Source organism: Cinclus cinclus, chromosome 6, assembly GCF_963662255.1.
Source record: "Cinclus cinclus chromosome 6, bCinCin1.1, whole genome shotgun sequence".
Lineage (NCBI taxonomy): Eukaryota > Metazoa > Chordata > Aves > Passeriformes > Cinclidae > Cinclus > Cinclus cinclus.
This window is the reverse complement of record NC_085051.1, coordinates 23,288,846-23,302,144: the sequence shown is the minus strand read 5'-3', so window position 1 is coordinate 23,302,144 and position 13,299 is coordinate 23,288,846. Positions and strand designations below refer to the sequence as shown.

The 13,299-nt window shown below is 34.0% G+C and overlaps 1 protein-coding gene across 4 annotated transcripts in view; it reads left to right on the top strand.

The window, feature by feature from the left end:
• The first annotated feature begins 5,348 nt into the window (after positions 1-5,348).
• The window catches only part of FUT8 (fucosyltransferase 8), a 45,337-nt gene continuing 37,386 nt past the window's right edge, over positions 5,349-13,299 (top strand). The window contains exons 1-4 of one of the 4 annotated variants that reach the window (XM_062494705.1): positions 5,349-5,551; positions 11,456-11,571; positions 11,713-11,875; positions 12,105-12,182. In XM_062494705.1, coding sequence (XP_062350689.1) covers positions 5,349-5,551; positions 11,456-11,571; positions 11,713-11,875; positions 12,105-12,182 — 560 coding nt within the window. Of the gene's footprint in view, positions 5,552-11,455; positions 11,572-11,706; positions 11,876-12,104; positions 12,183-13,299 lie in introns of all 4 variants that reach the window. The other 3 variants (XM_062494708.1, XM_062494707.1, XM_062494706.1) reach the window with 3 other exon arrangements.

The following is a 13,299-nucleotide window of genomic DNA, read 5'->3' as shown; positions in this document are numbered from 1 at the left end:
TTAATCTAAAATAACTTGAAACTGTACATTGCCAAGAAAAATCATAATGCTATTCTGGGGCTGTAGTTCTGTAGGAAGCAAAAATACACAAGGAGAAAATACTCACTGTGTCACTGAATTTACTGTTGAAAGCATGTTTGAAATAGTACATGAAAAAGAGCCTTATTTAAGTCATAGAAGATGTCCTTCCTTTTGAAATTATGTAGTATTGGGCTATGCCATTTTCTAATTCTTAAGTACCTTTTAAAGCTTTAAAATAACTTGAAGGCTTTATGGGAGCAAGATGAAAGGTAGAACTTTGTTTTTGACTAATAATTTTTGCTGTAGCAAAATAACTTCAACCTGGATGCACATTATTTCTCATTAAGATATTGGTGCTGTGCATCAGTCTCTTTTTTTATTTATCATCCTAATCAAGTCTCTTTAATGTTTCATTTAGTCATCCTCACTTAATCATTTGGTGCATTCCATTGCATTGGAGCAGTGTTATTTTTTAACCAAATTTTTCCTATTAATTCGGCAACCAAACATTTTCACATTCTTACAATCAACTGTGGCTTACATGTGTAGTATGCACAATTTGATTATCCAATTAAGACTTGAAGCAGACCCTTATTTTTACGTAAATATTCTGTCTCCACTTCATAGACTCTAGGTAAGTTTGTGACACTAACCACATTTTCCGTGCTATGCACTTACAATAAATAAATTTTAACTTGAGTTCCTTTCTCACAGTGTTATTTTTCATTCAACTGATGTGTTGAACATTATGTATTCTAAATGATTTATGGTAGCCACTACTTACCAGACCTATTTTATTTCATTAGATAATGCTACACATTTTGTAGTGATTTTTTATAATAGACCTACAAGATTAAATTAAGCCTGAGGAATAGCTTACTGTACGTGATACTTTCAACTTAGCATTTGCTTTTAATGTTACTTCATTCTTATTCTACAAAACTTTTTCCTGATATTGGTTTGATGTCTTTAGTAGCCGAAGTAACAAATCAATTTGTAAGGAATAGTGGTGAACTTCTACATTTAAAAACAAAAAGCATTCATTTTAATCAATATCAATGTGCTGTTTGTTTCTCATTATGTTGAGAAAATTTTATAGATATCTGTAGTCTCTTCATCTTCTCTCTTAGGGAGCCAGGAGACCTTTTAAATTTGTGTATGGAAGGTTTTGCACTGTTAATGTCATACCAAATTGCTTTATTTCATGGCAGCTGAAAGTTGTGTCTTTACAAGCATACATTCAGGAATGACTGAAGGTTACCAATTTCACTGTGGCATCTGCAGCCCCACACTGACACTGGAATTAAAGCTAGCTTTGGTTTGCTATACTGGTGTAAGCTGCTTCTTATACTGAGCTTTGCCTTTCCATCCGTGCCTTGCAGCTGTGACTGGGATTTCTGTGGTTGGTAGCTGGGCTCTTATAAATGGGAGATGATTTACCTGAGGTATCAGGTTGAAAAGCCCTCTTAGCTGTGTGTAGTGATGAAATTTGTTAAGAAAATTAGCTTGAAAAATTGCTCTAGATCTGCTGGGGAGAATAAAGGGAATACATTCTTTTTCATTCCGTTTAGCCAGGGTAAGCTTTTTGAAAGACATAAGAGTTTTTTTAACATTATTTTAGAGAGTAGCATTGTAAAAATGTAGTCAACTGTTCTCAGGATCCCCGAGAAAGGAAACAAGAACTGATCTAAAATTGAAGGAAAAAAACCTAGCTAATTGCCAATATACTATGTTTTGATGTGCTTATGCCCTGGAAAATGCAAGGGTATGGGTAAATCTAATCAAATGTAAGATAAGCAATCATGGGAAATCTCAGGGGATAACTAACTACTAAATTAAAATTCATGGCTTTCTCTGGTAAAATGGAAGTAACATAATATTCTTAGATAAAGGACCTTCACTATATAATTATAACATAAAATTATAATAACACTAACGACTGCTATTTAGCTATTTTTCTGTCTCCTGCTTAATAAAATATATTTATTGGTACTGCTCTGCCCCACCTTTTAGATTTGGTGGGCTCTTATTTGGACATTCAGTGTCAGATGGTGTTAATAACCATGGTATGGTCCATGACAGGTTTGAATTGCTGCATTTCAGGGCTGCTGCTGTGGGTTGTTTTTTTTTTTTTTCCTAACTCAAGGCTCATATTTTCATACTTAACTTTACAGTATGAAACTTCATAAACACCTGTAGAAAATTAAAAAAGTATAAATATTGCCATTACATCTTGACTTTCGGTCAGGCAGATAGCTGTGGCATTTGTCTGCATGTGTAGATCTTTCAGAAACCTGAGAGAAGCTATAAAAATTGAACAGTTTTTAAAACGTGATGATTTTTACTTTAATTTGATTTATCTAAAGATCTTGTGTGAACTTTGAAATAATAAATCACAGAATGACAGAATGGTTTGGTTGGAAGGAACCTTGAAGATCATCTAGTTCCAACTCCCCTGCCATTAGCAGGGATGCCACTCACTAGATCAGGCTGCTCAAAGTCCCATCCAGCCTGGCTTTGAATTCTTCCAAGCACGAGGCATCCAGGGATACTAGATGTCTCATCCCTGGAATGTCAAATACTGTGGCATAATGTCAAATACATTGACATTTTGCACTCCCAGAACAGTATAAAATGAAAGAATTAATGTGAAAGCCACATTACAGTACAAAGTTGATAGTTAAGTGTTGTTGGAACTCCTGTGTAATTAGATACACCACATTTGAGATGCAGGCTTTTTAATGTTCTTCTTATTCATTCAGCTAGTTTGGCATCTGTATTTTATATTTAAATCTACTGTGACCTAACTTATGAAAAGAACAATGACATCTCCAGAGATTTATCAGTGATAAAACCTGTGAGGACTTTGTTGCATTTAGCCCAATGCTGAGCTGATATTTCATAGAATTACCAATCACAGCTAAAGTCCATTCCTAATGGGCCTCAAAGGTCTTCTCTACACTAATGAACTGATTTTTTCCCCGTTTTTTATTTTTTTCTTATTAAACATCTTTATGACCTCCTGTTCATTGCTATCAGAATGTTTAATCTTGTTTTCCAAACACTTATGAATATGTCAAGCTGTATGAAGTCTGCCATGGGTGCAGAAAGGTCCCTGCTCACTCTTTCCACTTAAACCATTTGTCTGTTCTTACGGTACATTTCTTCTCTTTCAGTGGGGACTCATGATGATCTTTCTTCTTCCATTCAGCTTAGGTTTTTTGGAACATTTTGGGGACCTTGTGGAACGCCATTTGAAAGTCCACATTGACTAAATGAGTTATGTAACAATTAGAACTGGTTCTGTCTTGCCTGTATGTTTGTTTGTATCTTCAAAAGAACTTCAAGAAATTTATGGGGCACAATTTGTCTTTCTAAAAGTAGTGTTAGTACTTTTTTCCTTCGTTTGCTTTCATCCTTTTGTCGGCAGATTTATTTAATCTTATTATTTCTGCCAGTTTGGCTGACACAAATATTTTTTTTTTCCTGGCCTGTAATTGCAGAGTTCCCTGCTGTAGCCCTTAGAAATAATTCTGTTTACTTTTTAAATTTTGCATTCCTGTGCTACAAAGTCGTAATAAGTAAGAGGTTGCACAACTCTGTTAATAATTTAACTATTGCATTCTTATTACATTCAGAACTGTTGGAAGAATACCCTCCGTTCCCGATGACTTGTTATATTGATTTTGTGGATTTTGGTTGTCTGATCTACTAACACTGTTGTTTGAGACAGACCAACGCTGCCCCTGATAAAGAAGATACCTGATCTGTAAATCTGCTTAAGCTCATGCTTTATGAAAAACAGACTGAAGAAAAAAAAAAAAGGTCAATATTTTGCTTGCTAATTATTCTGTAAACAATTGTGTCCCATCTTAACAGTCATAAGTGGGTTTCTTTTTTTGCCTCTTTTAACCATATACAAACTACCCTTCTTCTCAAAATAACAAGAGAAAAATTTTCAGCATTTTCAGTGCTGTTGAAAACGCTAAGCGTTTTCAAGGTTAGAGTTGCTGTATCTGGAAGTGTGTGCTCCAGGCATATTTCCATAATTGGGAGAGTTTGGAAGTTATTGCAATTTGGGAAGATTTTTTTGCTCTAGGCTTTAAATGAGTTGTAACAGAATAAAATAACTAAATGAAATTAAAAAGAAGTTAAGGTGAAAGAAGGGTGAAACAGAAAGGAATAATTTGGGAGAAGGTAGATGTGGATGGTATCTCAGAGGAAATACAGTGGATTTAGAGATTTGAGAATTCAAAAAATGGGTTGCTTTGAAAATTGAATCAGATTGACATATATATGCCCTTTAAAAGGTGGAAATGTTGCCTTGCTGAGAAAGAGGAAGAGAGGGGAGAAGTACTTAAAGAAGGCTCTGGACATGCTGTCAGTTAAAATGTGATCTAGATAGATGAGGAAATTTTTCTCTAATCAAATAATATTTTGCCAAGTAGAAAAGGAGTTGAGGTGATTTTGCACTTTTTTAAAATGGCATGGTACTTTTTTGTGAGAGAATGTATTACCTTTGGAGCATTTTTGGGGTTTTTTAAAATAGTTTTAATACTAACTTGTCAAAATGGGTTTGATAGGTTTTAAACAGCGGAGAAGTGTTTCTGAAGTCATGCCTGATTTTTAAATACTTGCAAATAGCAGAATATAGTGTTAAAATGGCTATAACTCTTTTTTTAGAATGGCAGTCATGATAAAAAATTGGACAAGAAAGTTAATAAAAGTGAAAAAAATGAAAATGTATTTGTAATTAAATAAGAGCTTATTTGTTGATAGTAAAGGGAAATGTTAAGCTTATCACAGAGTGACTTTTAAACTATTTTCATGTCTGAAATGACACATGAAATGGTAAATATTTCTCTTACAAAAAGCAGCATTTCTTCTGGCCATTTCAAAGCCAGGATTAATTGCAATTCTTTGTCATTCATTTGTGAATTCAGCATAATGTTCTGTGGAAAGTTAAAACCTTTTTTCTTTGTCTCTGTGACAGAAAGTAATAACACTGTCTGTTGTCGTTCTTGGATGTTGATGACAATACATTTAGCTCAGTTGTATTTTTACATATCAGAATTATAATTTCAGATTTATTTTTATTTCTTTCCACAGAGTATAAATGAAGAATGACGCAATATTAATGTTTTCTATGTACAGCCTTACAAGAATCTTCTTCAAGGAGTTGCAGTAAGACAAATACTGAAAAGAATTTTTCTCCGGTACAATGTGTTGAAGCAGAGGAACTGGAATTGTGCATCTTTGTATAAGCTAAGAAAATGTTTGCTATTTTGTGAGTGGAGGCAGCTCTGGAGTGAATTGAACTTCTGAAAATGCGGCCATGGACTGGTTCCTGGCGTTGGATTATGCTCATCCTCTTTGCTTGGGGAACTTTACTCTTTTATATTGGTGGGCACCTGGTACGAGACAGCGAGCACCCAGATCACTCCAGTCGGGAATTATCCAAGATCCTTGCTAAACTTGAACGGTTAAAGCAGCAAAATGAAGACTTAAGGCGCATGGCAGAATCTCTCAGGTAGGATCTCAAAGTAATTAAAACTGTTCAGAAAACGTTGGAAGTATGAAATACCAGAATTTAAATTGTAAGGGTTGTTTGTGGGAGTTTTTGCAAAATTATATTTCACATTTAGAAGTATATACAAGTGTTTTAATCTATGCTATAAGTAGCTGAAAACACATTGCAAAACCTTTTAATAAATAATGTGCATTTAGTTATGGTCTAATGTAATCATTACTTAAGAGTCGTCTAATGGTGTGGCCGTGTTACTGTCACACGGAGTTCTGTAGGTGATTCACCCCTCAATGCCAACTTCAAACAAGTGCAATTATTATGACATTCATACAAATTAGAACATCTAGCTCTTTATACTTCTGCATGCAGTAATTGGAAGAGCTCATTTTAAAATTGCTGAAAACATGTGTACAGCTTGTTGGAGATAAATGCTGACTTGCTGAAGATGATCTGCAATAGATTGCTGCATTATACAAATTCTTTTATCTAAGTTTTCTTCCTTGCCTTGCTGCTAAACTTGTAGAAATACTTGTGAAACAGTAGGATCATTTATTTTTTTAAAATTACATGGTCATTGAAATATAACCCATTCAAATTACACAGTGACTAGAAGAGAGTAAATGATTTTACTTGTGGCAGGGTACTGTTTGCCTCTCAAGACGGAGGCAGTAGAGACACAAGATGCTAAGTAGAGACTAAACTTTATTTTAGGCAGTGATGATTTTTCTAATGATGACCTTTCTATATTTCACTAACCTTATCTCTGTTCAGATAAATAATGCATTTTTGGTGGGCAAGTTTTAAATAATAGCTTATACTGTTGTTAATTTCCCATGATTTATAAAACTAAAAACATCAGTTTATATCTACTCTAAAGATGCTACAGTATTTCAACATTCCTTCTCTAAGATTCCATTAATGATGTCAGGATGCTGGAATTAGATGCAAAACTGTGTTGACTGGACTCTCTTCAGCTTTTTTGTGAATATGTTGTTTAATAATACTTCTGAGACCTTTCCTCAGAGTGTTTTTATATCATAACCACAGGAGAATCTGAAATTCTAGCATAAGAAAGCCTAAATGGCTTTAAATACCAGTTGAAAAGCCATACATGTCCAGGTTCAGTAGTCAGTGCTCTCCAGGAGTGAGCCAGCTTGAGACTGGAAGATCATTAGGTATAGTTTTTTGCTGGAAATAATTTGAGACTGGTGAAATACTGGACTTTGAGGGACATGATGCATGACATGACAATATAGGGCCTTCTCATTATTTTTACTGTGCAAAATTCATGGTACTGTTTACATAGAAATATCACAAATAGGTTTTAGAAATACCCTGGTCAACCTGTGTTTAAGTATTAAATCATAATGTGGTACAGAATTTCAGTATCTCATTTCTTTGTATGTCAGATAGAATAAGCTGTGTTGAAAATAGCTCTTAGCTTTAAAACTGCCCCATTTGTAGTTTCGTAGCAGTGTGCCTTTTTAAAACTAACCAGCAGTCCATGGATTGAGTATCTGTGTCCTGGAAGAGATCACTGCTGCTGTGAGCATACACTATAGCAATAAAATACCTCTTTAACTTCAGAAATACAATTAGATGGAAAAGATTACTTTTGCTCCAGTTTACATCTTACAGTAAAGACGAAATGTATTTTAGGCTTTACTGATCAATGACAGAAAGATTGGAACTATTATTTGAATATGATTTAGTTGCTGGAATTGTTTGTTTTGTACTGAAAATTCGAATTACTGATAGTGGCAGTTAAATTGGAGCAGGTAGGACAACGCTCTACATCAGTACAGCTCATGAAGTAAAAGCTTGGTTTTGCTGCCCTTTTCCACTAAGAATTTATGTCTAGAGAACAAAACAGCACAGGTTTTGTGGTTAAAGCATAGAACATATTATTGTATGCAACAGGGCTAAGATACTGCCTGAAATTAGGAATATTCCAAATAAGAATTTGAAGTTATTTGTGGAGCAGTTTATACAAGATAAGAGTGCCTACCTGTAAAATTGGAACAATAAACATCTGATTAACTGTACTAGTTAACTATACTAGTTAGAGTATTTTGGCACTATGAGATAAAACTTTTGCATGGTAAAAAGCTCCAGGTTAACAGAATTTACCTTAGTGAGCAAAGAAGTTTTTGTGAATATTTGAAAATTATCATAATGAATAGTTGTGCTTTTATTAATAGCTAGTAAGGGCAGGCAGAAAGGGGCAGAAGGCAGGTATGGTTACAAAAATTAGTAACTTAGTAAAAATGTTTAGTTGTCTTTTAATTTCCATTTTGAAGTTAGAGAAAATTGGCATTTAGTCTTTATTTGTTAGTTAAAATGGTAAAATGCATTTCAGTACATTTCTATTGCCTGGCCTTTCCCATTGGAATGGGTTCCTGTGACTCCTCTGACTTCCTTATCACCTGATAAAGGTGTCAGTCTTCTGGGATGGATGAAAACAGGATCTGCACTGTGCTTGTTTCCATCCATGTCTCTATGAATGCCAACATAGAAGTGATCTTTCCACCCTGAGATTCGAATCCTCCTGTGCTGCCAATTTATGTAGTGGCTCCTCATCACCAAAGACAACAACTAAAAGAAAATTTGCTCTGTGAAACATACCTTATGTGCATGCAAAAACCAACCATTGAAAACTTGACAAAGATCATATCTGTGAAGAGGCTTTATAAAATCTTGTTTAACCCTTTTTTGCTCTTTGATACTTAAATAATATCTGATTTCGTAGTTTTCTCCTGCTTGCTTCTTTTCACACAAGATGTGTCAGGAGTAGAATTAAGATTTTAGGGCAGGGATAGGTACTTTTTTGGATTATTCTGGTTTATTTCCCACCCACTGCAACCACTGTATGTTTGATTTAAAAATATATATAATATTTGTATGAATTTATGATTTTTAAAATGTCTTTAATTTATTGTCGATATTGGTCAAAAGTAGTCCGTATTTTTGCAAGGATTTTTGATGAGCACATTTTTTGATACTTATTTTCTAAGATGTACCTTTGCAGGAGTGCAGGTTGGAACAGTCACATCTTTTAAAAAATGGCCTGAAATAAAAATAAAAAAATATTCCTTTAAGAACTGAGTACACTTTTGTGGTGCACTTCTGATTACTTGGAATTACATCAGGTACCACATAGTTTTTATGGTGTATTTAAAAAGCCTTAGGTGAGAAGTTACTGTAGTTTTTCTTTTGTCAATATGATGCTTTGTAAAAATCTTGCTTGTGGGCTAGAAAGAGGCACAGATGTATATTAATGATGAAGAAGATAAATAGAATTAAAGGTGTTATATATTGTCTGAGCTTTAGAAATTATGTGCATGAATATTGCAGTATAATGAGTTTGGAGAGCTGCCATAGTCTGTATATGATTATAAACAATATTGTGTGAGCAGATCTGGGTTGGTTTTAGAAACAGTCTAGATTTCATCAGTGAAAAATAGTAATAAATTGGAGTTTTTTATAGGTTGATGCTTTACTGTTCTATATCTCGTAGGCCTGGAAGAGCCCTTTCTAGGACACTTACTACAGATGTAGTAGATGTCACAGCAAAACTGGAAATCTTTATTACATTTTTTGTAGTTACTTAGGGGAAACTTGAGAGGGAGTAATAATTAAATCAAAGTATTAAATAATGTTGTTTCCTAAAACCAGTAGTTTTGCCTAAAAGTTTTAGTTTCTATTAGGATTATGAGATGACTGCTAAAGACTGTCCCTGTTGCATAAAGATGATACAAGGCTGTTAGGAATAGGAGAGCTTAAAACTGCAACCTTTGTAATGTCCCATTTTCTTGGATGGAAACTGTGAACCTGTGTATGCCTTCATCCTTGTCCTAGGCATTCTTTATTTCTGCAATACATTAATGCTTCAGGTATTTTTGTGCTTATTTGTGTATTACTGGGTGATGGTCAGATTTTTATATTCTAGGGTATTTTGGTGGAAGATAAACCTGGCAGTTTAGGAACCAGTAATTTCAGAGTTCTTCTCAGGGGAGTAGAGAATCTTGTTAAATGGATTCATACTGTGTTCATGTTATGAATACATCACATTTGGACTATATTTGCTTCCTAGAGTCTTTTAAATATTGCATTTTGTAGAACCTGCAATTCTTTTAATAAATATGATAACCTGTTTCTTACTCTGAATTACGAGAACAGAGGTGGAAAAGGGCAAAACGTCTTCAAACGCATAAAACCAAGTACCAGTGTCTCTGCACATTATTCTTACAGTTCTGAGTGTAGCTTCAGAAAGAAGAGATCAGATTTTAATTTTGAAGGATCACTAGAGTTGCTTTAATGTAGCTGGTGCTGACGCTGGTGGAGAATCCAAACTCAAGATCAATTAATCATAAGCAACTGTATTAAAGTACTTCTTTCAATTACTCTGGGCAGTTTTTGGGTCTGTTAAACCTGTAGGAAGCATTTAAGGGGCTTGGATAGAAAAATAGCTTTGAGTTGATAAAAATTTAAATACTAAGGTGCAGTTTTCTACTTCATGTATTTGAAATATCTCAAGTTTGAAGCTGAGGGTATTGCACAGGCCAGTGTAGGAAGAATGAAGATAATTAAACTAAATGGTGGCACCTCTGCTCCTTTAACTGCTTTTCGTGCAATTCTGAGTTAAGGGAAGAAATATGTGCAGTGGATGTAAATCAGCACTGATCAGGGCTCTTCTGATCTAAATTGCTAAGGGATTCTTGCTCCTTATTTGAAGATAATATTGACTCTTTTCTTTCAGTTTTATTTACTGAGTAGGTTTTTTCTAAGAAGGATGAAGTGACAACCTGTATTCTTTTTGTTTGTGTGTGCTAGTGGTCATTAATAATTGAACATGATTTTCTTGAGGAAGAGAAAAAAGTGAAAGAAGAAAAGGCAATCATAATGTGACTTCAGTTATAAACTTTCTAGCTCCATACAAAGAACTTGGATATAAATGAAAGAATGAGAAAGTATTTGAGTGTGAACTTGTGAAATCTTACATTTTTCCTTTTGCTGATAAATTAGTGTAACCTTTTCGATATCTTGGAAATAGGAAAAGGTTAGAATGGTTTTTATAATTTATGGGGTTTTAAAAACTATTTTTACAATTATTTTATACAGTATGGCAGTTCTCCTAGCTAAATTGAATGTCACTATGATTAATTTTTAAGGGATTCTTTTTGCCTTCGGAGATCCAGATGAGAGATCATTGCTTTGTCATTGCCTTTGTCACCTGAAGGTGATGAGAAAGTGGCCTCAGTCATATGGATTATGTACACAGAATTATTTTTTAAAAATCTGAATTACTAACAAGGGACAAAGCAGAAACAGGTTATTTCTGCAACATAATCTTTGTGATGTTTAAAGTTATACAGTAATATCTTTATTTGATGAGTTGATTACGGAAAAGATTATTTATATTTTTTATAAGATGATAGGAAGCAGAATGAAACATCACATTTTGTAACTACTGAGAACTGAAATAAACCTTATTTTATTAGCTTGACTGACCATTTAAGTGGATTATAATGGTGTTTGCTTTGTGTTCATAACTTAATTTACAGTTTTACCATAGTAATAAGTAAGGGATACTCTGTACTAGATGCTTACTGATGTGGTTTTTTATTGCTGCTTAGAATCATCTTAGTTTAGATGAACTTACTTTAAACTCACTTCTCATATTTTAGGGAGTAAAACAGTTGTCAGGACTTCGATAAGAATTTTTTTGGTAAGAATTCAATTTTTAACAAATGTTTAATTTCTTCTGATTTTAAGGAAATCTGATGAAGGTTTATCAGTAAAACAGTATGAAATAAAAATGGGAGGAGAGCTGAATTGTTAATGCCAATAATTTATTAAATAATTCTTTGTATACATCATGTAATTTCTTTATTTTCTGTATCCTAGGATACCAGATGGTCCCGTTGATCAGGGACCAGCTGCAGGAAAGGTACATGCTTTAGAGGAGCAACTTCTAAAGGCCAAAGAACAGATAGAAAACTATAAGAAGCGGAGAGGAGATGGTAGGTAGATAAGTTTTCTTTACTTCTAAAACTAGTTTTGGTGTTTTGGTATTTCATATCACAGATGTACTGGCTTCTTAACAAGTAATTCAGCCACAAGTACTGATACTTTTATGCTTTTTTTTTTTTTTAAAGTAGAAGGCCTTGGAAAAGACCATGAAATACTGAGAAGGAGGATTGAAAACGGGGCTAAGGAACTTTGGTTTTTCCTCCAGAGTGAACTGAAGAAGTTGAAGAATCTAGAAGGAAGTGAACTGCAGACACGCATTGATGAATTTCTGTCTGATTTGGGTCATCAGGAAAGGTACTCACAATAGTTGGTTCTGACCTTTAATTTATGTTCTTCAAAGATATGTGGCAATTATATTTTTCATTGTTGTCAATCATCAGGCCTCCTTATTGTTGGAGTACCTTTTGTATTATATTGAAATATTCTGTATGAGTTTTGTCCGTGCTGAGCAAAATTAATCCAGGAACTGTTAAAAGTTCAGTGACATTTGTCTTTAAGTATATTATAACTCTGTTCCCAACAGGATTGGAATGACAGTTTGTGTCTCATCAGTAAACAATTATACAAAAATACTTGAATTAACTAAATATACCACCCTAAATCAATATGCTGAAAAAAGCTGAGATCTCCATGTGTTAACATCAGTAATAAAGCAAGAGCCTTTAAAAATAACAATAAAGGGAAAAAAATCATAAGAATTTTCAATTCCTGAGAAATAATGCAAACACTATTTAAAACCTAAAGACAATATGAATTTGATTATTAATACGGGCAAATAGTATAGTGCAATAAATTTTGTAATTTAATATTCCATAATTCCAAAATCCATTTTGTCACAGATTGATTGAGTTGAAAGTGAGAAGGGACTATTCAATTATTGAGTTATTATTTATATGAAAGACATGATTAAATTCCATCCAATTAATTCTCTGCCAAGTGCAGTTTTATATATTTGACTGAAATAAAAATAGTGCTTGGCTGAAGCAGAACTTTCCAAAAGGCTTGAGGTCTTCACTTGAACAGTGAACTGTCAGAGAAGCTGCCACTTCCTGGGCACTTTGTTTCAATAACTATCTCCTCTCAGAAATACTCCTTCTCCATAGCAGTTACTTCAGTCTGGGCTTCTTTTTTACCTTTTAAACTATCTCTGCTAAAAATTGGAGCAAGTAGTTGTATACCAGACTTTCTGACATCTGTCATGGTAACAAATTGACTTGTGTGCACATTATTGCTCTGTTTATAAAGGCAGGATGAGGCAGTCACCACAGTGGAACCTTGAATAATGTTGTGTGTGTTTGATGCCAGAAGGATTTTATGTTGCTACCTCCCAGGATGAATCCTCTTCCACGGTCCTTTCCGTTCTACACCAATGATTATTAATTCATTAAGGCTTAATCTGCCAGTTTCTGCATTTTTGACACCGTTCTGTTCACATCTCTCTATACTTCAGGATGAGGTGAAACCCATTCTGAGGTGTATAAACTCCTTTGCACTGAATTATAGAACTGCCCTGTAGACCTTTGGAATTTACGAGATGAATCTCTCTGTGGTAGTGAAGGAAGTTTTTATATGATGCAAGCAATCACAACTGCTCTTTTTTTTTTTCCTCTGAGAAAATTTTTGTGTTGAGTACAAGTGTTCTTTCAGTTGTCATGGTGGTTATTAAATATAAAATAATCTGAAGACATTTTAGTCTTAGAAATAGATCTGCGTAGACC